The sequence below is a fragment of the Scyliorhinus torazame genome, chromosome 18, assembly GCF_047496885.1.
Source record: "Scyliorhinus torazame isolate Kashiwa2021f chromosome 18, sScyTor2.1, whole genome shotgun sequence".
NCBI classification, from domain to species: Eukaryota; Metazoa; Chordata; class Chondrichthyes; order Carcharhiniformes; family Scyliorhinidae; genus Scyliorhinus; species Scyliorhinus torazame.
The window spans coordinates 7,685,928-7,711,984 of NC_092724.1; the positions used below are offsets into that span (position 1 = coordinate 7,685,928).

General features: G+C 47.0%; 1 protein-coding gene across 2 annotated transcripts in view; it reads left to right on the forward strand.

Moving 5' to 3' along the window:
- LOC140394920 (phospholipid phosphatase 2-like) overlaps positions 1-26,057 on the forward strand; it is a 116,774-nt gene that overhangs the window by 77,903 nt on the left and 12,814 nt on the right. For both annotated transcript variants that reach the window (XM_072482111.1, XM_072482110.1), the window contains exons 3-5: positions 4,811-4,962; positions 10,906-11,180; positions 20,739-20,796. In XM_072482111.1, coding sequence (XP_072338212.1) covers positions 4,811-4,962; positions 10,906-11,180; positions 20,739-20,796 — 485 coding nt within the window. The remainder of the gene's footprint in view (positions 1-4,810; positions 4,963-10,905; positions 11,181-20,738; positions 20,797-26,057) is intronic.

Sequence of the window (26,057 nt, forward strand, 5' to 3'; positions counted from 1 at the left end):
ACCAGTCTCAGAACATAGTGGCAGCTGTGGAGACATTGATGCAAAAGACACACTGATGTTATTGAGGGGATCACAGAATGAGAAGAAACCATTGAAGGCAGCTTAAGAACTTTGGCAGATGAAGGAGGGACATTGAAGAGTGGTAACGATGGCCATACCTAGTGCGCAGTGCCTGCCCTTATCCCATCTGTTTGATTGCCCTGAGGACCCAGAGAGAGGCCAGCAGTGGGAGTTATGGAAACACCATTTTTCTCCAGCAGCAATCAAGCAGTTCTTCATGAAAAAGAGCCTGAGCTTTTAAAAAAACTTACGGAATGTGTACATCGCTGGCTCGGCCAGCATTTACTGCCTGTCCCTAATTGCCCTTGTGAAGGAGGTGGTGAGCTGTCTTCTTGAACTGCTGCAGTCCATGTGGTGTAAGTACACCCACTGTGCTGTTAGGGAGAAAGTTCCAGGATTTTGACCTGGACACTGTGAAGGAATGGAGTCCAAGTCAAGATGGGAAATGGCTTGGACAGGAATTTCCAGGTAGTAGGTTTCCATGTGTCTTCTGCCCTTGTCCTTCTAGATGGTAGTGATCATGAGTTTGGAAGGTGCTGTTAAGGAGCCTTGGTGAGTTCCTGCAGTGCATCTTCATGTCAGTTCCCTCTTTTATGCAGTAGATCCAGTGGCAGACGGTGTTCTTCTGAGGCCAGGGGTGCAGGAACCCACTGTAGATTTTGACTCCATTTTTAAATTAAGCAGATACCAGAATATGTCTACAGTCTATCTACTGTGTCCTATGCCTAGGGTGGGACTTCCCAGCCCTTCCTGTTGGCGGAATCTTCTGTTCCCGACGAAGGTGACCCCCCCCCCCCCCCCCCCCCCGTGACGGGTCACTGGCGGTGGGATGAATGAGTCGGGCAAAACACCAGAGGAACCAGTGGGACCGTGCCAATGCAACTAAAGGCATGGCACCAACGGTGGAATGGAGAAAATGAGGGCCATGCAAAGGAGCAAAATGGGAGGAGTTCCATGATCCCGGGGCTGCAGGGCCAGAGGAGGTTACAAAGATGAGGGCCGACGCCATGGAGCGATTCGAAAGCAAAGATTACGTTAACAGTGTAATTCTTTTTAAGGATCAAATTGGATAATAGAAGTTACAAACCTGAACTGCTGGGTTAGTTTTTCATGGGGTCCGAAACAACCTGACAGGAAAAAAAACGTCTGTTAAAGAACAAACGACAAAAGGTTCTTGTACAGTCCACTCTCCTTTTTCTGAGGCTTTGAAGAACATTCCAAAAATGTGTAAACTTTGAAAAGTTGTCAGTATAAATCATGAAATTGATCCAAGAAAAACAATTTCTTAACATTGCCAGTGTTTCCTGTATCCTGACTGTTTTGTTTCTTCTGAATGTTCTTTGAGCAGAAGTCTCTGGTGATAGTTAACAACCTAATTTCCGTTTCCATCTTAATGCCCCCATTGCCCCTGATAACCCTTAAAATCTGAGCTTGCACCATGATCCAGATGGCTAATTGATGCAATTGTGGATGTATAAAGTAACCATTTGGTTGTTTGGTCTTCTTTCTCAAAAGCATGATTTTTATATGGCTGCATAATTCATTGCAAGATTGCTCTTGCCTTATATAGCATTTTTCATCTCAAGTTTTGTTTTTGCATTGTCAAATCACTCTCGCAAGGTTTCAGTGACACTGAGTAATGACTTGGCTCTCTGTTCTGAATCTGCTATGTTACAGCTGCTTGCATTTTCAAACTGCCATTGTTACTTTCTCCTTCCTGACTTCCATCGAGACTCTTGTTGCTCTCTCACTCCTACTTCCTGTCTCAGACTTAAATGATTTTTAAAGTTGTGCTCGTCATGGTAGACATTAAAATCTTGGGTGTCAGCTGTAGCACTCCCACCACTATATCAGCAGTTCGTGGCTTTGAGCATACTGTCTAGACTGCAAGCTCGGTGCAATAGCGAGGGAGTGCTTCACTGTGGGAGATGTCATCTTTCAATCCGATGTTGCCCCCATTTGCACTACCAGGTGGACATAATAGATCCCATGCTACTTTTTGAAGAGGAGCAGAAGAGAACTCCCTGGTATCCCGATCAATGTTTATCCTTCTACCAACAACATTGAAACAAATTATAGAGCCATTATCTCATTACTATTTGTGCACTTGTGAGTTAAATTTAGATGCCTTGTTTCGTTCATCAGAATAGAACTCATCACGAGACCCTGGGTCAGTGTGCGGTCAATTCCAGCCACACTGGACCCGGCGTCGCAACAGAGGTAAAATTAAAGTTACTTAAATATCTAATGTCTTTGGATTGATCCCGATTTAAATAGAGCCACTAGGTTCGGAAATTGTAACACAAATAACCCATTCAGTAGGCAACAGTACAACTGGTTAATAACCATCTAATGCTCCCCCCCCCCCCCCACCCCCACCATTCTATCTCTCGCCCCAGTCTATGTCTACGCACCCATGCGCACGCACACACCCATAGAGGGAAAGGGTGGTGGAGAGGGAAGAAAATAGTGATTTTTTTTTTTTTAAGATTGAGATCTTTGACTTCAGATGTTGGTCTCCCTGCATTGACAAGGCACCTAGCTTTAGCTCTTGCAGTAGTTCAGTTTTGCTATCTTTTAAGTGATCATGAGCTTCATCCACTAATGTGTGGGCATGACTAGATTGTTTACTTATGTTGTTCTTCCTGCACATTCCTGGTGTAGAAGTTTTCTGAGCTCAGTGCACTTTGGCAATGTGATCCTTCTTGCCACAGTTTTTACAATTTTGCAATTATTCATTTTACTCCAGCATTCCCCCGCTGAGTGTCCAACCTGTGTATAACGGTGACGTGGTTGCACCTTTACAGCCTTGTTCCTTGTTCGCTCCAGCTCCTATCTGTGAAGTTTCTCTCATTGCAAGCTCCATAAATGTGGCAACTTCCACAGTAGCTTTCAGAGTTAAATCACTTCCAGTAAGCAGCTTCCTCTGAATTACTTCCCTCTGTAACCCACACACCATCCTGTCTCGAAGCGTATCATCCAAGTGTTGTACTAAATTCACAATATCTAGCTAATCTCCTTAAAGACGTTCTAAGCTGTAAATGGACCTTCTTCTTGACTACAGCTGTTAAATCGTAACTTCTCTGCAATCAATAATGGTTTAGGAGAGAAATGTCCCTCTAACATTTTCATTAAATCACTGAAGGATTTGCCTCCTGGATGTTCTGGGTGAACAAGGTTCTGTAGCAACATCAAGGGCAGCACGGTAGCATTGTGGATAGCGCAATTGCTTCACAGCTCCAGGGTCCCAGGTTCGATTCCGGCTTGGGTCACTGTCTGTGCGGAGTCTGCACATCCTCCCCGTGTGTGCGTGGGTTTCCTCCGGGTGCTCCGGTTTCCTCCCACAGTCCAAAGATGTGCAGGTTAGGTGGATTGGCCATGATAAATTGCCCTTAGTGTCCAAAATTGCCCTTAGTGTTGGGTGGGGTTACTGGGTTATGGGGATAGGGGGGAGGTGTTGACCTTGAGTGGGGTGCTCTTTCCAAGAGCCGGTGCAGACTCGATGGGCCGAATGGCCTCCTTCTGCACTGTAAATTCTATGATAATTCTATGAAATGTCTCATGGCCAATTGAGCTGAGAAATGTTGCAACTTTAGGCCCTCCGGTGTCTGATTAGCTATTTAAAAACAATTGGAATTTTTCTTCCGATGAATTCAATGTTTCAAAGCCCTCATCAAACGTGAGCATGGAGCCTGTCCCGTACCAGCCTCCCCGAACAGGCGCCGGAATGTGGCGACTAGGGGCTTTGCACAGTAACTTCATTGAAGCCTACTCGTGACAATAAGCTATTTTTTATTTATTTGTTTTTCTGCTATTTTTGAATCCCGGCTCACAGGGTATACACTTCCTCCCTTCCGACTGTGTTGGGAAGTAATGTATGGCACAAACAATCCCTTGAACAAGAAACCATGAATACTTTCCCTTTTGTGCCTGAGTATTTTGACTTTTATTTAAACTGAGTAGTGGCCCTCGCATAGTTGGCTGACGTCGAAATCCCCACACCCCACTCACTTCAATGCAAGCAAGTCTTCACTGACTGTTGGTTCTTCTTCCTCACAGTTACCGTCAAAAACTTTTCTTAAACCTTCACATCAGCTCTGGGCAGCACGGTGACGCGGTGGTTAGCACTGTTGCCTCACGGCGCCGAGGGCCCGAATTCGATCCCGGCCCTGGGTCACTGTCCGTGTGGAGGTTGCCCGTTCTTCCCGTGTCTGCGTGGGTCTCGCCCTCGCGACCCAAAGATGTGCAGGGTAGGTGGATTGGCCGCGCTAAATTGCCCCTTAATTGGAAAAAAATTAATTTAAATTTAAAAACAAAAAACTTTCACATCAACGGCAGTGCTTCGTCTGACGTCTGTGTGTGGGTGGGTGTGAGTGTGCAAATCCAATCCCGAGAATCTTCCATTGCTCCCATCACAGTCCCACAATTAGTAGGCGAAAGATTTCTCTACAGTGGTTTTGCTGCCTCGATCCTCGCCAACCATTTTCTCCCCTGTTATATTTCTCTGTTGCAAAGAGAAAGGGCCGGGAGGCGTCCACACTCTGGATTCTTGTAAAACACAATGAGAGGTTTATTAAGGGTGTTGGGTGTTGCTCAATACAATCAAGATGGTGATGCGCCCAAAGCCAGCACAAACGCTCTGCTGGCGTCACCATGCATCACGTAACACAGAGCCAGCAAGAAATGTATTCCCAGACACAACACCCATCTCTGACGTTCTTTGATTTTCTTTTCTCTGTCCCCTTTACAGCATCGTTACCGTTTGCCGTATTGACGCTGCAGGCACAACCAAATAAACGAGGATTTTACTGCAATGATGACAATATAAAGTACCCATACAAAAAGGACACCATTTCACATTGGCTGATGGCAGCAGTTGTTATTCCAGTCTGTGTCATAATTGTAAGTGACTGAATTTCCTATTTGTTTCTCAATGAACCGGACACTATTTGTCGTGAGCTCGTTTATATAAATCAATTCAGAATTTTTATTGCCAGGCAGCATTTAAAAAGTGGCAGCTACTCCCACTAGTTCAGTGATGTCCGTGATATGCAGCTTGGTTAGATTGACCAGGATGTCTTGATCTCTGCTCACAGTCCTGTTAGTTTAGCTAAACCTTGGTCAGAGGTTATTGTGATATTACGATTGCCCTTTATAGTCCCAGTGCTAGGGAAGTGGAAATACATCTGCCATAGTTCTGCTTCTGATCACTATTTAGAGAGCCCAAGTGGATATGGCTGTGATCTCCACCACTGTACGTTACTCTGACACTCATTGTGCAGACTTGGTCATCGGGTTTATGTGGACAAGTTGCCTGAGGGCTGTCACTATTCAATGGAGCCATACTCTTTTTTTTTTTTTTTTTTTTCTTCTTTTATTTTAATAAATGGTTGATTAAAGCTTTTCCAACCAACGTTTTTACATAAAGATAGAAGTACAAATAATAAAAATAAACAAGAATTATTAAACAGAACAAGGTGGGTGTTGTCTTCATATAAAACTCACATTATATTCACAGTTTCCCCCTCCCTCAGGATGCTGCTGCTGCCGACAATTACTGCTCCCCTAGAAAGTCTAGGAAAGCCCAGGCTGAGGAACCCCCCGCCATATCGCTAACCCAAGTCTCCACACTCAGGGGTTTTGAGTCCCTCCACATTAACGAGATCCGTCTCCGGGCTACCAGGGAGGCAAAGGCCAGTACCTCGGCCTCTTTCGCTTCCTGCACTCCCGGATCCTCCGACACCCCAAATATCGCTACTGTTGGACTCCCCTTCACCTGAGTGTCCAAAGTCCTAGACATCACCCTCGCAAACCCCTGCCAGAATTCTTTAAGCGCCGGGCATGCCCAAAACATATGGGCATGGTTCGCCGGCCTCCCTGCACATCTCGGGCACCTGTCCTCCACCCCAAAAACCTTACTCATCCTTGCCGCCGTTATGTGCGCCCGATGCACCACCTTAAACTGAATTAAACTGAGCCTGGTACATGATGAGGAGTTCATCCTGCCCAGGGTGTCGGCCCACAGGCCCTCATCCAGCTCCTCACCCAGCTCCTCCTCCCACTTGCCCTCCTCCACTGAGGCTTCCTCTACCTCCTGATGTCTGTCGGACACCTTCCCCTCCCCTTCCCAGATGCCAGACACCACCCTGTCCTGGATCCTATGTGGGGGCAGCAGCGGAAATGTCCCCACCTGTTTTCTTAGAAAGTGCCGAACCTGGAGGTACCTGAACGCATTCCCCGGGGACAGGCAGAACTTCTCCTCCAGTGCCTGCCTGCCAGGGAAAGTCCCATCTATAAACGGGTCCCCCATCCTCCTAATACCTGCCCCATCCCAGCCTTGGAACCCCCCATCCATCCTACCTGGAGCAAATCTATGGTTATTCCATATTGGGGTTCACACAGAGGCCCCCTCCTCCTGCCTGTGTCTCCTCCACTGCCCCCAAATCCTCAGTGCCGCCGTCACCACCGGACTTGTGGTGTATTGCGCCGGTGAGAACGGCAGCGGAGCCGTGACTAGTGCCCCGAGGCTGGTGCCTTTGCATGACGCCGCCTCCAGCCACCCCCTCCACCATCATCCACTTCCTGATCATGGCCACATTGGCAGCCCAATAATAGCTGCAGAAGTTCGGCAGAGCCTCCCCAGAACCTGGGGAGAACCGTCATCTTCACAGTCTGCACCCGTCCCGCCAGGGAAAGCGGGAGCATATCCCACCTTTTAAACTCTCCCTCCATCTACTCCACTAGCCGGGTTAAGTTGAGCCTGTGCAGGGCATCCCAGTTCCTGGCCACTTGTATCCCCAAGTACCGAAATAAACCTTTCCACTATCTTGAGCGGGAGCTCCCTCAGTCTCTCCTCCTGGCCCCTAGCGTGGACCACGAACAGCTTCCCCACGTTCAATTTATACCCCGAGAAGCTCCCAAAGTCCCTCAGGATCCGCATGACCTCCCCCCATCCCCTCTAACGGGTCCGAAATATACAACAGCAGGTCAACCGCGTAGAGGGAGACCCGGTGTTCCTCTCTCCCACCCCCCAGCCCCGGCGAACCAGCCCCGTCCAACCCCGTCCAATCCCTTGAAGTCCTGAGCGCAATGGCCTCGTCCCCCGGTGCAGCCTGAAATACTCCGACCGTAGCCGGTTTGTGGACACACTCGCTACAGGGGCCTGATACAGCAGCTTGGCCCACCCTATGAATCCCTCCCCAAATCCAAACCTGCCTAGCGCCTCCCACAGGTACTCCCACTCCACCCGATCAAAGGCCTTCTCCGCGTCCATTGCAGCCACTACTTCCGCATCCCCCCCCCCCCCCCCCCCCGCCCCCCCCCCACTCCGAGGGCATCATGATAATATTCAGGAGCCTCCTCTCATTCGTGTTCAGCTGCCTGCCCTTAACGAAACCTGTCTGGTCCTCCCCAATCACTCCCGGGACACAGTCCTCTATTCTGGTGGCCAGAATTCTTGCCAATAGTTTGGCGTCTACATTCAGGAGTGATATCGGCCTGTTGGACCCACACTGAAGCGGGTCCTTCTCCTCCTTCAAGATGAGCGAAATCAATGCCTACGACATCGTCGGAGGGAGGGTCCCTCTCTCCTTTGCCTCATTGAAGGTTCTTAGCAGGAGCGGGCTCAGTAGCTCCGAGAACTTCTTATAAAATTCTACAGGGAAGCCGTCCGGACCTGGGGCCTTGCCCGACTGCATGCTTGCCAGCCCTCTGACTACCTCCTCCAACTCAATTGGGGCCCCCAATCCCTCCACCTGCTCCACTTCCACCCTCGGGAACCTCGACCGGTCCATAAACTGCCTCATCCCTCCCCCTCCCTAAGGGGTTCCGACTCGTAGAACTTCACGTAGAACTCCCTGAAGACTTCACTGACCCTCTCTGGGCTCAGCACCATGTTGCCCTCCTTATCTCGCACTCCCCCAATCTCTCTAGCCGCCTCCATCTTGCGCACCTGGTCAATGGAGCCATACTCGAGTATGAGTTAGAACCTCCAGACACCGTGTAACCAAGCAAAGAGTCATCTCTCCAATGTAGTTCATTACATTTCTGCACCATCTACAGAGGGGGCACAGCAGGTTAGCACTGCTGCCTCACAGCGCCAGGGACCCGGGTTCAATTCCGGCCTTGGGTGATTCTCTGTGTGGAATTTGCACTTTCTCCCCGTGTCTGCGTAGGTTTCCTCCGGGTGCTCCGGTTTCAACCCACTGTCCAAAGATGTGCAGGTTAGGTGGATTGGCCATGCTAAATAGCCCCTTAGTGTCCAGGGATGTGCAGGTCAGGTTAGGGGAATGAGGGGGTGGACTTGGGTGGAGTGCCCTTTCAGATGGGCGGTGCAGACTCGATGGGCCGAATGGCCTCATTTTGTACTGTAGGGATACTAAGACTGATGGATAAATGCAGAAGATCACATTAACTGAACATGATGTAATGTTCTTTCGAAAAGGTATGCGTTTTTGCACTCTATTTATTTTGGTCAGTCTTTTGCAAATTGACAAAGGATCCTGGGTCAGATGCTTTATTAGCTGTTGGTATCAGAACTCAACACAATTACTCCATTAGACTGCGGAGGGCCGTATGGTCTACCAACGCTGACTGTTAATTGTAATCTATTTTTGGGGACCTATTTCCTCCCCTCTCACCCTGAGGAGAAATCCCACAATCCCTTTCTGCCTTCGGTGTACCTGGCCCAGTTGGTCATTATTCACATAGGGAACTTTCATATGGAGTTAATAATCACAGAGGTTTGGGGTCGGGGGATGGAGGCTAGAAGAGGAACATCATTTGGACAGCTATCGCGAGTGATAACTTGGTTGATTTTTTTACCCCAAGGTTCGTGACCACCTGGAGCAATCTTGCTACTGTGCTGACTGCGATCAGGGTCCAACACAGGCTGATTGAATCTAAAGTTCATTTACTGGGTGTGGGTGTCATTGGTTAGGGCAGCATTTAATTTGATCTCTAGTTGTCCTTTACAAGGTGGTGGTGAGTTGCATTTTTGAACCCCTGCAGTCCCTGAGGTGTAGGTACACCCACAGTGCTGTTAGGGAGGGAGTTCCATGATTTTGCCCCAGCGACAGCGAAGGAGCGGCGATATATTTCCAAGTCAGGGTGGTGAGTGACTTGGAGGGGAACCTCCAGGTGGTGGGAATCCCAAGTATCTGCTGCTCTTGTACTTCTAGATGGTAATTGTCGTGGGCTTGGAAGGTGCTGACTAAGGAACCTTGATGAGTTATTGCAGTGCATCTTGTAAATGGTACACACGGCTGCCACTGTTCGTCGGTGGTGGAGGGTTTGAATGTTGCTGGAGTGCAATCATGTGGGTTGCTTTGTCCTGGATGGTGTCCAGCTTCTTGAGCTCTTGGAGCTGCACTCATCCATTACACTCCTGACTTGTGCCTTGTAGATGGTGAACAGGCTTTGGTGGGGGGGGTTAGGAGGTGAGTAACTCGCCGTAGGATTCTGAGCCTTTGCAATGCTCTGGCAGCATCAGTACCAATATGGCTAGTCCGGTTCAGTTTCTGATCAATGGTAACCCCCAGGTTGTTGATTGTCGGGGAATTCAGTGATGGTAATGCCATTTAATGTCATGGGGCGGTGGTTAGATCCTCTCTTGTAGGAGTTGGTCATTGCCTGGCACTTTTGTGGTGCGTATGTAACTTGCCACTTTTGGGGACCATCCATTAGGTAAAGTCAGTGAGCCTTTGTGGAATCTCTAAACAGTGATTTCCATGTATTTTGCATTAATGATAGATACATTCCTTTCTGATTTTCAAAACTAAAAGCCCGCATCTTTTTTTTTTTTAACGCTCCTGGGACATGGGTGTCTCTGGCTCGGCCCGCATTTGTTGCCCATCGCTAATTGCCCTTGAACTGGGTGGCTTGCTGGGCTATTTCAGGGGGAGGCAGTTAAGAATTAAGTTAAGAGCTGTGTGGATCTGGAGTCACATGTAGGCCAGACCGGGTAAAGACGGCAGATTTCCTTCCCTGAAGGACATTAGTGAACCAGATGAGTTTTTAACGACAATCGGCAATGGTTTCAGGGTCACCATTAGACTTTTAATTCCAGAATTTTATTGAATTCAAATATCACCATCTACTGTGGGATTTGAACCCTGGATTACTAGTTCCGTGACAATATCACTCCCCACAAGACAGTGGTTGAAGTCTTTGTGCTATATTTTCTATTAAGCACTGTTTAGCCCAGTAGTGTATTCCCAGAATAAAGGCACCTATTTAGTGTTGGGTGTTTTCCGTTTCAGATTTTCAGTCTGTTTCCTTGAGTCCTTGTGGGTTGATCCTAAACTACATTGAGTCAAACATCCTGCATTCTTAAAGCTCAAAAGTCATGCGTGTTGATTAAAGTACCTTGTCCCAGCTGCTTGCATGCGTGCAGAGCGCAATGCAATTTTAGAGCATATTACTGTTTTCTTATTCATACCAGGGTTTTCCTCTTGTCCCCTTTCCTCCTTCTGGTTTCATTTCTATTGAGATGCAATTCCAGGCCAATGTCCTTGAGCCAGTCTACTTTTCATCTGTGATCTTTGACAATGAAGACTATTCAAGTATGACTGACATCACAGCCAAGCCAGGATTGCCCACACCAGCATACTGACCTTCTGGCAGAATAGCTAAGAGTAGGGGGCTGGTGTTTTGTCCCCTAACCACCCTGAGTGCAAGGTTACAGAGGCCAATTATATCCCCGTGCCCTTTAAACCGCCACCATTTGGAATTAGCCAGCAATCAAATGAGGGATCAAAACTGAGTCTCAACAAGTGACCTGTGGTGGAATCTAGTCGGGCTTTTGTTCCTTTGGTGTGCCTCACCTGCCTTTGCTCTTCTTTGTAGATTACCGTCGGAGAAGCCTTCATGGTTCACCGGAAGCAGCTGTATTCAAAATCCGTGTTCAACAACTATGTGGCTGCCTTGTACAAGGTGGTGGGAACCTTCCTATTCGGGGCTTCAGTGAGTCAATCGTTGACCGACATTGCAAAATACACCGTCGGGCGTCTTCGGCCCAATTTTCTGGCTCAGTGTAACCCCAATATGTCACTGGTGAACTGTTCGCAGTACGTCCAGATAGACGTTTGCACGGGGTCACTTCGTAATATCACTGAGGCAAGGTATGTAGCTGATCAACCTGCAAATCACTTTGAAACTTTACCGCACAAATATCCAAATAATTAAGCAACGGGTCAATTTTACCAGGTGTTGCGCTTTCAATTAACTTTTGAGTATCAGTGCCAGCTTTCCGAGGCAGAAAGAATGTCACTTTTCTTGGGTCGATGGCAGTGGATTAAAATGAATCTGCGAACGGGATGCAGAAACTATGTCTGAACGGCCTCTACATCATAACGTTTCGATGGTTCTTTGAATGGGTTGGCTTTCTCACAATCACTTTAGAATGGAAATGCTAGCTAATTTTGATGTGATCATCAACACCATGGTCATTAGATTAAAAGTATTCTTCCAACCATCATCTGGATGTTGGTCACTTCCATTAAGCGGCTTTTATAGAACTGACGTACAATCAATAAGAAATTAAATGGATTATCACAATTTTTAATCTGATGAAAGAAATTGCCAGTCTATCTTTTTCAGAGGTAACAATAATGAGATTGGAGTTAGTCCACATCAAAATGAACCAGATCCCGGAACGTAAGGTGGTAATTTGTAATTCAAATTAAGTAATAGTTAAAACGTGGATTTTGTAGTGTCTGAAATTTCAATCCAAATAGTTACACAATTGAGTTCTTTCTGTTTAATGGTTAGGAGATGTGACCAATCTCCATCCAATTCTTTCTAGCCACAGGCTAAAAAACTGCCCCTAACTGAGCACTATTACACACTAACCTGCCAAGCGTGTTCAGTGAGTTGGGACCATGAACTGAACTGGACCTGCTATAAAAAATGCTGCGGCTGCAAGAGTAGGCCTTAGGTTGGCAATTCTATGGCCAGTAGTTCCCAAAGTCTGTCCTCAAGGCACAAGTCGGGAGTTTAATGGAATACTCTCCACTTGCTTGGTCAAGCGCAGCTCCAACACTCTCGATACTCGACACTACCCAGGACAAAGTGGTCCACTTGATTGACACCTCATCCATTGCTTTAAATAGTCACTTCCCCCACCACGTGTGCACATTGGCAGCAGTGTGTACCATGTACAAAATGCACTGCAGCAACTCGCCAAGCCTCCCTGAACAGTACCTTCCAAACCCACGACTTCGGACAAACACAACTGGCACATGGGAACACTGCCACCTGGAGGTTTCTTTCCGAACCGCTCCGCGCCCTGACTTGGGAACCATATCGCTGTTCCTTCACTGTCACTGGGTCAGATTGCTAACAGCACCATGTGGATGTACCTACGGTCCAAGAAGGCTGCTCGCCGCCACCTTCTCAAGGGGACTTGGGAATGCCCAATAAATTCTGCTCGCAGCCCATGGAAGAATTTTCTAAAAATCACCAGTGCAGTACACATAGAAAATAGAAGCAGGAGGAGGCCATTCGGCCCTTCGAGCCTGCTCTGCCATTCATTGTGATCATGGCTGATCATCAAGTTCAATACCCTGATCCCTCCTTTTCCCCCCCCCCCCCCTCCCCCCATATCTGTTGCTCCCTTTAGCCCCAAGAGCTGTATATAATTCCTTCTCGAAATTACACAACGTTTTGGCCTCAACTACTTTCTGTGGGAGCGAATTCCACAGATTCACCCCTCTCTGGGTGAAGACATTTCTCCTCGCCTCAGTCCTAAAGGTTTATCGCTTTCCCTCAAACTATGACCCCTAGTTCTGGACTCTCCCACCATCGGGAACATTCTTTCTGAATCTACCCTGTCTAATCCTGTTAGAGTTTTATAAGTTTCTATGAGATCCCCTCCCTCTCTGCTAAACTCCAATTAATATAATCCTAACTGATTTAGTCTCTCCTGATATGACAGTCCTGCCATCCCAGGAATCAGCCTGGTAAACCTTCGCCGCGCTCCCTCCATAGCAAGAACATCCTTCCTCAGATAAGGACACCAAAACTGCTCACAATATTCTAGGTGTGGCCTCACCAACATCCTATACAATTTCAGTGAAACATCTCTCTGAACTCAAATCCTCTCGCTATGAAGGCCAACATACATTTGCCTTCCTTACTGCCTGCTGTACCTTCGCGCTAACTTTCAGCAACTGATGCACGAGGACACCAAGGTCACGCTGAGTATACACACCCAAGACCAGGTGTCCACTGTAAAAGTGTTCTATTTCACAACATTAATGTCCTTCAGCACCATCACAAGCGTTCATACACAGGTCATAACATTAAGTAACATTTCAAAATTATAGAATTTTAAAATATTTTGTTTTGTTAATCAGACTATTCCTTTCCTGCTCATTTCACTTTATTTTAAATTTGTACTGTAATTGCTGAGTCATGCGAATATTACTGCTTAATCATTTTAAATATGGCTCGACTTGTCCATAGAATATGATAGAATTTACAGTGCAGAAGGAGGCCATTCGGCCCATCGAGTCTACACCGGCTCTTGGAAAGAGCACCCTACCCTAGGTCAACACCTCCACCCTATCCCCATAACCCAGTAACCCCACCCAACACTAAGGGCAATTTATCATGGCCAATCCACCACACATCTTTGGACTGTGGGAGGAAACCGGAGCACCCGGAGGAAACCCACGCACACACGGGGAGGATGTGCAGACTCCGCACAGACAGTGACCCAAGCCGGAATCGAACCTGGGACCCTGGAGCTGTGAAGCAATTGTGCTATCCACAATGCTGCCCATGTCCCAGGTCTACTAGTTAAAAGGAGATAGAGTAATTTCTGATTTTAAAAAAAAAAAAAAAAACAGGTTAAAAGGATATTGGGGACAGGTAGGGAGGTGGATTTGAGACCAGGAAGAGATCAGCCATGATCTGATGAAATGAAATGAAAATCGCTTATTGTCACAAGTAGGCTTCAAATGAAGTTACTGTGAAAAGCCCCTAGTCGCCACATTCTGGCGCCTGTTCGGGGAGGCTCGTACGGGAATTGAACCGTGCTGTTGGCCTGCCTTGGTCTGCTTTAAAAGCCAGCACTTTAGCCCAGTGTGCTAAACCAGCCCCTAAAAACCAGCCCAGTACTGATTGAATGGCGGAGCAGGGTCAAAGGGCAGAAAGGCCCTATTTCTCCAAGTTCCGGTGTGAGGTCCCAGAAACAGTTAATCAGGATTTTTCTGAAAGAAAAGAAAGCAAGTTTAACGTTTAAATTGTTGTGTGTTTAAGAGTATTAGTAAATCCTTTTATTATTAAAAAGGCATGAATTTGCCTCTGCAAGCAAATATCAACAGTAATCTCCCACCGCTGGACTGGCCAATATAAAACTAGCAGCTTTTTGACTTGTTTATTCCTTTTTAGCACCTCCTTTTCTATATCCTGAGTCTGAGCTGAACAGATTCCTGAATCTCGGCATCTGCAAATGCCATTCTGTAAGGATGGGGGAGAAAACGGTCGGGGAAATTGAGAATTTTTGGAAGTCTCCGGACGTCCATTCTGAGTCCTGATTGATGCCAGCTCTGTCTTGTGTTTCAAGCTGTTCAGCTCCACTGCCAGTGGTGTGGCCCTCTGTACTTCCTGCCATTGGGCAACTTTGATCCTTTGCTTATTTGCCAAATCAGAATGTTTGCTCATCTTGTGAGCCTGCTTTCGGAGCAGCTCAAACTGAATAGAACAATCAGTAACTTGTACTTAAAGTGGAATAGTGAAAATGGCCGTATTGGTATCGATTATTTCATATCCCATTGACTTTGTTGAATCAGTGGTGTGATTTGCTACTTTGCATACTGTAGACTGTAAACACTGGATCAGTGGTTTGGGCGTAATGCACCATAGAACATACAACATTACAGCGCAGTACAGGCCCTTCGGCCCTCGTTGTTGCGCCAACCTGTGAAACCCGTGGGGCAGCACGGTAGCATTGTGGATAGGTTTGATTCCGGCTTGGGTCACTGTCTGTGCGGAGTCTGCATGTCCTCCCCGTGTGTGCGTGGGTTTCCTCCGGGTGCTCCGGTTTCCTCCCACAGTCCAAAGATGTGCGGGTTAGGTGGATTTGCCATGCTAAATTGCCCATAGTGTCCAAAATTGCCCTTAGTGTTGGGTGGGGTTGCTGGGTTATGGGGATCGGGTGGAGGTGTTGACCTTGGGTAGGGTGCTCTTTCCAAGCTGGTGTAGACTCGATGGGCCGAATTGCCTCCTTCTGCACTGTAAATTCTATGATAATCTATGAAATCACTCTAAAGCCCATCTACACTATTCCCTTATCATCCATATGTCTATCCAATGACCATTTGAATGCCCTTAATGTTGGCGAGTCCACTGCTGTTGCTGGCAGGGCATTCCACACCCTTACTACTCTCCGAGTAAAGAACCTACCTCTGACATCTGTCCTATATCTATCTCCCCTCAATTTAAAGGTATGTCCCCTTGTGCTAGACATCACCATCCGAGGAAAAAGGCTCTCACTGTCCACCCTATCCAATCCTCTAATCATCTTGTATGCCTCAATTAAGCCACCTCTTAACCTTCTTCTCTCTAACGAAAACAGCCTCAGGTCCCTCAGCCTTTCCCCATAAGATCTTCCCTCCATACCAGGCGACATTCTGGTAAATGTCCTCTGCACCCTTTCCAATGCTTCCACATCCTTCCTATAATGCGGCGACAAGAATTGCGCGCAATACTCCAAATGCGGCCTCACCAGAGTTTTGTACAGCTGCAACATGACCTCATGGCTCCGAAACTCAATCCCTCTGCCAATAAAAGCTAACACACCGTACGCCTTCTTAACAGCCCTCTCAACCTGGGTGGCAACTTTCAGGGATCTATGTACGTGGACCCCAAGATCTCTCTGCTCATCCACACTGCCAAGAATCTTACCATTAGCCCAGTATTCTGTCTTCCTATTATTCCTTCCAAAATGAATCACCTCACACTTTTCTGCATTAAACTCCATTTGCCACCTTTCAGCCCAGCGCTGCAGCTTATCTATGTCCTTCTGTAACTTGTAACATCCTTCCGCACTATCCACAACTCCACCGACTTTACTGTCATCTGCAAATTTACTCGCCCATCCATCTACGCCCTCCTCCAGGTCATTTATAAAAATTACAAACAGCAATGGCCCCAAAACAGATCCTTGTGGTACACCACTAGTAACTGGACTCCAGTCTGAACATTTCCCATCAACCACCACCCTTTGTCTTCTTCCAGCTAGCCAATTTCTGATCCAAACTGCTAAATCACCCTGAATCCCATGCCTCCGTATTTTCTGCAGTAGCCTACCATGGGGAACCTTATCAAATGCTTTACTGAAATCCATATACACCACATCAACTGCTTTACCCTCATTCACCTCTTTGGTCACCTTCTCAAAGAACTCAAAAAGGTTTGTGAGGTACGACCTACCCTTCACAAAACCGTGTTGACTATCTCTAATCAAATTATTCATTTCCAGATGATTAGACATCCTATCTCTTCTAAACCTTTCCAAGATTTTGCCCACAACAGAAGTAAGGCTCACTGGTCTATAGTTACCGGGGTTGTCTCTACTCCCCTTCTTGAACAAGGGGACAACATTTGCTATCCTCCAGTCTTCTGGCACTATTCCTGTAGACAAAGATGACTTAAAGATCAAAGCCAAAGGCTCAGCAATCTCCTCCCTAGCTTCCCAGAGAATCCTAGGATAAATCCCATCCGGCCCAGGGGACGTATCTATTTTCACACTTTCCAGAATTGCTAACACCTCCTCCTTATGAACCTCAAGCCCTTCTAGTCTAATAGCCTGAATCTCAGTATTCTCCTCGACAACATTGTCTTTTTCTTGTGTGAATACTGACGAAAAATATTCATTTAGCACCTCTCCAATCTTCTCGGACTCCATGCACAACTTCCCACTACTATCCTTGACTGGCCCTACTCTTACCCTAGTCATTCTTTTATTCCTGACATATCTATAGAAAGCTTTAGGGTTATCCTTGATCCTACCTGCCGAAGACTTCTCATGTCCCCTCCTGGCTCTTCTTAGCTCTCTCTTTAGGTCCTTCCTAGCTAACTTGTAACTCTCGAGCGCCCTAACTGAACCTTCATGTCTCATCTTTACATAAGCCTCCTTCTTCAAATAGAGGCAGTACTGAGCTCTGCAGACTCTGAATGCTTGGATCCAGTCCATAGTCTGTGCCTGTTTAAAAAGAAATTTGAGTCCGCCATATGTCTGACACGCACACAAATCCTCTCGCCAGTTTTAAGAGTGCAAACTAGGCTGCTGGCTGAGAAATCGGCTGTGTAGGGTATCAGTCTCTGATCGGGAGTGTGTACGCAAAGGTCCTGCAGCAAGAAAGGTGCAACTTGGCAGTGCCAAATCCTAGGGTGATTATTGCCCACCACCCCACTCCACCCAAATTGCGTTGGGTACCAAGAGATCAAACCCAACTGTTTGTTCACCAGGGAAAATTTTACCTAGGGTTTTGGAGTCTGAAACAAAATGAACCCAAATTGATGGGGAGAAGGTCTCTGTCCCTAGAAACCGGTATAACATTGAACCACAGTGATTGGTTAATCGTCAACATTACCTTGGAGGTGGGCTGCACGGTGGCACAGTGGGTTAGCCCTGATGCATCACGGCGCCGAGGTCCCAGGTTCGATCCCGGCTCTGGGTCACTGTCCGTGTGGAGTTTGCACATTCTCCGAGTGTCTGCGTGGGTTTCGCCCCCACAACCCAAAGATGTGCAGGGTAGGTGGATTGGCCACACTAAATTGCCCCTTAATTGGAAAAAGAAATGAATTGGGTACTCTAAATTTATTTTTAAAAACATTACCTTGGAGGACCTGCCTGGCCCGGCTACCAGGTTGTAAGAATGGCTCTGTATTTCCAATAGTCAACACGTCATCGAAACCATCAGTGACCCTGACTACAGGAAACGTAGGCCGCAGCCTGTTGCCTGCTTCTCATTCTATTGGTCACATTAGGCATTGAGCCCTCTGAATACGAGTGCTTATTCTCATATTTGACCTCTTTTTCTTCCCACCAACCGTGTGCCAAGTCTGAATCTAATAATAATAATCTTTATTAGTGTCACAAGTAGGCTTAAATTTAAACAAATAAATTTAGAGTACCCAATTATTTTTTTCCATTTAAGGGGCAATTTAGTGTGGCCAGTCCACCTAACCTGGGTTGTGGGGGTGAGACCGGCGCAGACGTGGGGCAAACGTGCAGACTCCGCTGTTAGTGACCCACGCCGGGGTTCGAACCCGAGACCCTGGCGCTGTGAAGCAACAGTGCTAACCACTGTGCTACCGTGCCACCCATTTCCTCATCCAGGTGCACAATGGATATTTGTCTTCAGCGTGACAGGGCTACTTGTATGCCCACCAAATGTTTTAAAGGTTGGAAGCCCAGGGCCTTGTCCCAGCTTACTCTTCACCAACTGCTCAGTGCAGGCAAATGTTGAAGGGCTTCGGCAAAGAAGAAGTCTGCTGTGAACCTGGCTTTTGCCCACGTGCTTCCTTCCTGCATTGTTTCCCCTTTGTGGCACAGGATTTCTGACCACTCTTGAACAGTGCAAAGCCATGGTACCATGCATGAAGAAACTGCCACTGACCAGCCCGTTGTTCAATATGGAGGATGAACTCACTACATGTCCAGTTGGTCTCTAATAATATCTGCAAAAGAGAGGAAAAACTGCACTTAAAATCCCAGAGGCCATCTCTTCTGCTGTCAGGTGGCGCAGTGGTTAGCATTGCTGCCTCACGGCACCCGGTCCCGGGGTTCCATCCCGGCCCTGGGTCACTGTGCATGTGGAGTTTCCACATTGAATATAGAATTTACAGTGCAGATGGAGGCCAATCGGCCCATCGAATCTGCACCAGCCCTTGAATAGAGCACCCTACTTAAGCCCACGCCTCCACCCTGTCCCCATAACCCAGTAAGCCAACCTAACCTTTCGGACACGAAAGGGCAATTTAGCATGGCCAATCCACCTAACCTGCACATCTTTGGACTGTAGGAGGAAACCAGAGCACCCGGAGGAAACCCACTTACACACACACTGGGAGAACACGCAGACTCCACACAGACAGCCACCCGAGGGTGGAATCTGGGTCCCTGGAGCTGTGAGGCAGCAGTGCTAACCACTGTGCTACCGTGCCGCCCGACAGCAGAAGAGATGGCCTCTGGGCAATCATTCTACCCATGTCTGTGTGGATTTCACCCCCCATAACCCAAAGATGTGCAGGGTAGGTGGATTGGCTACGCTAAATTGCCCCTTAATTGGGGAAAAAAGAATTAGGTACTTTAAATTTATTTTTAAAAATCTCTTCTGCTGTCATGGAAGATACTGAATAGGATCTGATATTCTGGGTAACATTGCCTCATTCCTTTATTTCCGTAGAGTTTATCTGTGCACATTCCAGCAGGGGTCATTGAATAGTAATTCTTTCATTGCCTGGTCTAAGGACACAGTGGCCATTGTAACAACATCGTCTGTCTCTCCCACTCAGACCTACTAACTTTGCACAGAACAAAGGAGAGATCTAACTGGATACTCTCACAACACATCTGGGTAAGGACCAGCCTGTTCAGACATTGGCCTAGCGGAACTCTATTGGCCATGTTTGAAAGACATTGGCTAATGGGGAAATTACTTGGGATCTTTTACAGATTACCCTACCGCTTCATCCGAATGAAACAACAACAATTTGCGTACGTTTAGCGCCAGACCTGGTCTTGTGACTTCCTGTATCATTGCCTCCCGTTTGAAGCAGTTCCTCTTCCAAAGTGGCTTCAAGACTATTGAAGCTGAAAGCAGCAGCTTTAAAGACCCACCTGCCTTCATCGAAGTGCAAGTTACCTAAATTGGTCCCAATTGTGGCACCCCACACAGTAATCTGATGATACTCCTTATTCGAAATTACTAGTGGATGAAATATGGGAGAGAGGCCAGTGCCCATTGAACAATGCACTACCACGAATCGGCAACTTCAAAAGAGCGATTTTTTTTTTTTTTTTTTTTTTTTTTTTTTTTTTTTTTTTTTTAATTGGATTCTGATTTCTTTTTATAAAGAAGCTCAAAATTATTTCTGGATGCAAACTCCAAATTCAATACTCCACCATTCACTGATGGCCTGTAAATGTAATTTCATCATTAAGAATGGTAGAGATCTATTTGTACAATAATGGGGTTGGGATCCATCCTTGCACATTCCTATCCCCTGGCTGGTGCATGCCAAGCTGTGATGCTGTATATTTTCTTCAGCTAAGGCAGAGAGGTGACTTGATAGAGGTGTACAAGGTGATGAAAGGCATGGATAGAATGGATAGCCAGAGACTTTTTCCCAGGGCGGAAGTGGCTGTCACGAGGGTGTATAATTTTAAGGTGATTGGAGGAAGGTATAGGGGAGATGTCAGAGGTAGGTTCTTTACACAGTGGTCGGTGTTGGAATGCACTGCCAGCGGAGGTGGTGGAGTCGGAGTCATTGGGACATTTAAGCGACTCTTGGACAGGCACATGGACAGCAGTAAATTGAAGGGGAGTGGATTAGGTTGATCTTGGATTAGGATAAATGGTCGGCACAACATTGTGGGCTGAAGGGCCTGTACTGTGTTGTACTGTTCTATGTTCCATGTTAACTATCTATTGAATATTTTGCAGGTTGTCGTTTTATTCCGGCCACTCATCGTTTGGAATGTACTGCATGGTGTTTCTTTCGGTGAGTACCCACGTAATTACGCGCCACACACAGGCCAGTAACTAATCAACTGTTTGGTGTCCGCTGTGAGGGATCCCCAAACTGATGCTGCAGGGTGCAAGTAACTAAGATAAGTCAAAAGGTAATGGGGATGCGCAGCTTTCTGCCACAATATTCTAGGTCATTGGTGCAGTGGGAGATTAAATGTTGTAGTTTGTTGTAAATCATCATCTTTGTTTCTATGCAATTGAAATAATGCAGAATAATTTCATTCAGCTGGCTTGAGAACGAGCTGCACTTTGGTCACATGTTACTTAACCTCAACCTGTTGAGGGCTTCAGATTCTTGCCTGGGGCAATTGTCATATCTCCAATAATGTAATGTTTTTATTGCACATACTCTACCCATCTCTTAAATCAGCTGCAACTTGCGTACACGTGGTGGCTTTAGAGAAATTCATCAAGATATTTTACCTGAAGAGGTGGCAAGAAAGGGAAATGGAAGAAGGTAAACCATGGAAGAGATTGGTAGTTGGAACCAACAGCTTCTTTGGAAATATGTTTTCAAGGAAGTTCTTAATGGTGGGGGAAGCAGAGGAGAAGAAAAGGGTGTTAGGACAGCCTGGATTACTGCGTGGTCAATTCCAGCCCCACTGGCCCCGGAGACCTAACATAAGTGAATTAACCAATAATCCATATATATATAGTTTCTGAGGTCTTTGACCCTTGACTGCTCCAATGACTTGAGGCACCAGATTGCATAGAATCAAAGAATTTACAGTGCAGAAGGAAGCCATTCAGCCCATCGAGTCTGCACTGGCCCCTGGAACGAGCACCCTACTTAAGCTCCATCCTATCCCCGTAACCCCACCTAATCTTTTTGGACACTAAGGGCAATTTAGAATGGCCAATCCACCTAATCACATCTTTGGACTGTGGGAGGAAACCGGAGCACCCAGAGGAAACCCATGCACACACTGGGAGAACATGCAGACTCCACACCAACAGTGACCCAAGCCAGGTATCGAACCTGGGACCCTGGAGCTGTGAAGCAACTGTGCTAACCACTATGTGCTAACAACTGTGCTGCCCAAGTGAAACACAAAAAAATTTTAGTTGTAACATCAATAGAGATAAGAGATGCGATGATTATCATAGAATATTAGCCAGAATATCAGCCAGCTAATCTATTACTTCTCCCACTCTCTACCCAAATAGATCAAGACAGACCCACACACAAGGGAAAGGGATAAAATGATAGATATTAAAATGGAAGAAAGAGAGATAAGTGTCCTTGTTGCTGATATTGAGATTGTTGTAGCCGGCTATCTTCCCTGGACACGGTGTGCTGATACCAGCCGTTGGTTTGGATCTTCTGGCTGGAACATTCAGGCCGGACTCTCTGGCTGTGGGATCCCCTCCAGGGAGACACTTTAACTTGTGTTAACCTTGGCCTTCACACAGAAGATGCACTTCAGGTCTGTTCAATTTCTTATTTGTTGCCAGCTTTAGTGAACTGATTAACAGCTTGTCTCAGATAAACAGAGTAGCAGAGAGACAGCTTCATAGACTCTTAGAATCTCTACAGTGCAGAAGGAAGTCATTCACCCATCGAGTCGGCACCATCCTCTGAATGAGAACCCTATCTAGACACACGACCCCCAACTTTTCCCCGAAACCCCACATTCCCTATTTGGACACTAAAGGGAAATTTAGCATGGCCAATCCAGCTAATCTGCACATCAGGGCAGCACGGTGGCGCAGTGGGTTAGCACTGCTGCCTCACGGCGCTGAGGTCCCAGGTTCGATCCCGGCTCTGGGTCACTGTCCATGTGGAGTTTGCACATTCTCCCCGTGTTTGTGTGGGTCTTGCCCCCACAACCCAAAAGATGTGCAGGGTAGGTGGATTGGCCATGCTAAATTGCCCCTTAATTGGAAAAAGTGAATTGGATACTCTAAATTTTGGGCAGCACGGTAGCATTGTGGATAGCACAATTGCTTCACAGCTCCAGGGTCCCAGGTTCGATTCCGGCTTGGGTCACTGTCTGTGCGGAGTCTGCACATCCTCCCCCGTGTGTGCGTGGGTTTCCTCCGGGTGCTCCGGTTTCCTCCCACAGTCCAAAGATGTGCAGGTTAGGTGGATTGGCCATGCTAAATTGCCCTTAGTGTCCAAAATTGCCAGTAGTGTTGGGTGGGGTTACTGGGTTATGGGGATAGGGTAGAGGTGTGGACCTCGGATAGGGTGCTCTTTCCAAGAGCCGGTGCAGACTCGATGGGCCGAATGGCCTCCTTCTGCACTGTAAATTCTATGAAATCTATGAAATCTTTGGACTGTGGGAGGAAACTGGAGCACCCGGAGGAAACCCACGCAGACATGAGGAGAACGTACAAACTCCACACAGTCACCCAATGCTAGAATTGAACCCGGGTCCCTGGCGCTGTGAAGGAGCAGTGCTAACCACTGTGCCACCATGCCACTTCTACGAGGCCTTAGAATGATCTGGTAACCTTACAGGGAGAGGAATCTGGAATGTTTCCCCAGCTCAATCTTCAGGCTGTAAATACTCACTAGCTGTGTAAAGAGGAAAACGCTGACTGCTCCATTTACCCGGAGTGAGCCTTGGCCGAGGCATTAGAGAGAGAGAGAGTTCCAGCCTTTATGGGAGAGACAGTTAAAAGAATTCTGTTCAGCTCTTGAGTTCAAATGAACACTGAAAACAAAAGTACGCAGTCTCACAAGGTAAGGGACATTCCGGAACGATCAGACCCAATCAGCATCCCGGGAATTTAAAATAACTGGTTGGCTGCCAGCCAAGTCCATCAAGATGAAGCACTCCTCACCAGGGGGTGTCCTGAGGTCAGACCAAATAGCTCATCTGCCGGCGGGAGTGTCACATTTTGTCTTAAAATTGCGAGTGCAGCCGATCTGAAAGACATAAATCCCAGCAACTGTCCAGGCACATAAAAGGATAACAGAAAATAAAGGGTATACATAAGGGAAACCAGGTTTAAACAGGAGGATCCTTACAAGGGGTGGGAAAGTTTTGGAGGGGGCATTTTGGAGAGTTTGGTCAGGCGGGAGAAGGACGCCGTCATCAATGGGAAAGCAAAGAGAAGGAGGAGGTGGGGATAATGCTGGCAGCATTTATGGAACACAGAACATACAGTGCAGAAGGAGGCCATTCAGCCCATCAAGTCTGCACCGACCCACTTAAGCCCTCACTTCCACCCCATCCCCGTAACCCAATAACCCCTCCGAACTGTTTTGGTCACTAAGGGCAATTTATCATGGCCAATCCACCTAACCTGCACGTCTTTGGACTGTAGGAAGAAACTGGAGCAGCCGGAGGAAACCCACGCAGACACTGGGAGAACGTGCAGACTCCACACAGCCAGTGACCCAGCGGGGAATCGAACCTGGGACCCTGTCGCTGTGAAGCAACAGTGCTATCCACTTGTGCTACCGTGCTGCCCATTCCTGGGATAGTTTCTAACTCAAGTGATTCATACAGGATTAGTCTTTATTTAAATATTCCTCTTCAAGATGGCACAAAGCTCTTATCGAGGCACTCTCTTTTAAAGTGAAATGTTCAAGGATTGTTGAAACCCATTCCAGCTGAGAGAAATGGTGCCAGACTTCCCATCAACTGACCTGATTTGGAAATCTGAATGCTAATTGCAGGCTGCAGGCCTCGATTGCTCCTCTTCAATGGCAGACATCTATTGAGTCAGCTTTCCTGTGTGACTTGGCCGGAGTCATTACTTCAGCTATTCTCTGAAACCTGAACTTAAAAAAAAAAAAAAGACCTTTCCATTTTGAGCGTCCCACTTGATTTACACAACCTGTTGTTAAACTCTGCCAGTTTATGTGGTCATGTCTTTCCATCTGTCCCTGCTGATTAATCACGTCCGCGTTGCCACGTGATATTCTGAATCCTCCAGAATGGTTGATGTCGATTCAGTCAGATTTGTTGTGGAGGCCACAGATTTTGTTTTACAACATAGAACATAGAAAATACAGCACAGAACAGGCCCTTTCTTAAAAATAAAAAATAAACCAAAGTAGAGTGTTCGGGCCCGTACAGTTAAACAGTAGAAAAGAAGGGGAAGGTAAATTGGAGTTAAGGATAAGTAATTAAAACCCGCAATCTGTCAAGGCTGAAGTCCAGGAAGAGTTTCACAATTTTGAAATTCTGAGAAGAATTGAGTTTAGAACAGGCTACAGGGAAACCAGAAGAACAAGGGTAACAGGCACGTGGGAAGCACGGTAGCATAGTGGTTAGCACAATTCCTTCACAGCTCCAGGGTCCCAGGTTCGATTCCCGGCTTGGGTCACTGTCTGTGCGGAGTCTGCACGTCCTTCCCGTGTGTGCGTGGGTTTCCTCCGGGTGCTCCGGTTTCCTCCCACAGTCCAAAGATGTGCAGGTTAGGTGGATTGGTCATGCTAAATTGCCCTTTGTGTCCAAAATTGCCCTTGGTGTTGGGTGGGGTTACTGGGTTATTGGGTTATGGGGATAGGGTGGAGGTGTGGGCTTGGGTATGGTGCTCTTTCCAAGAACTGGTGCAGACTTGATGGGCCGAATGGCCTCCTTCGACACTGTAAATTCTATGATGAACCGCATCCACTCCACATCACACCCGACTTGGAGCTACATCGCTCTTCCTTCATTTTATTGGATCAAAATCCTGGTACTGCCTACTTTGGGTGTCGTGCCACGAGAGAGACTGCATCAGTTCAAGAAGGCAGCTTGCCTCTGCCTTCTCAAGGGCAAATGGGAATGAACAATAAATTCTGGTTTTGTCAGTAAGAATGAATAATGAAACAAAGTGACTCAATTTCAGCGATGTGGTGATATGAGGAGAAGTCGACTCTCTTGCGGTATTAGGGCTATAGGAAGGAAATCGTTTGTTTTTACGACTAGGGATGGGCAACAAACGCTGACCTAGCCGGCGACACCTACATCCTGTTAATGACTTTTTGAAAAATGATGTTGGGTTTTGAAGCTTAAGATGATTGTGAAAGAAAAATTCCAAGAATTATCCTGCAAGAAAGTAACGTCCCACGTGCCCGTCATTATTCTGAGAACTCCCTCTAGTGACTGGCCTCTAAATAAGCAACTACTGCTTTTCAAATCTGTGCAAGAGGTGGGCGTGTATCTCAAACAGCACTTACCATCTTACCCACATTACCATTCAGTCATTTTCTTTATCTGAATCCATTTAGTCCAACACAATAGAGTGACCAAGAATCAACCCCAGGTCCTTAATAATTTGGTGGTTTTG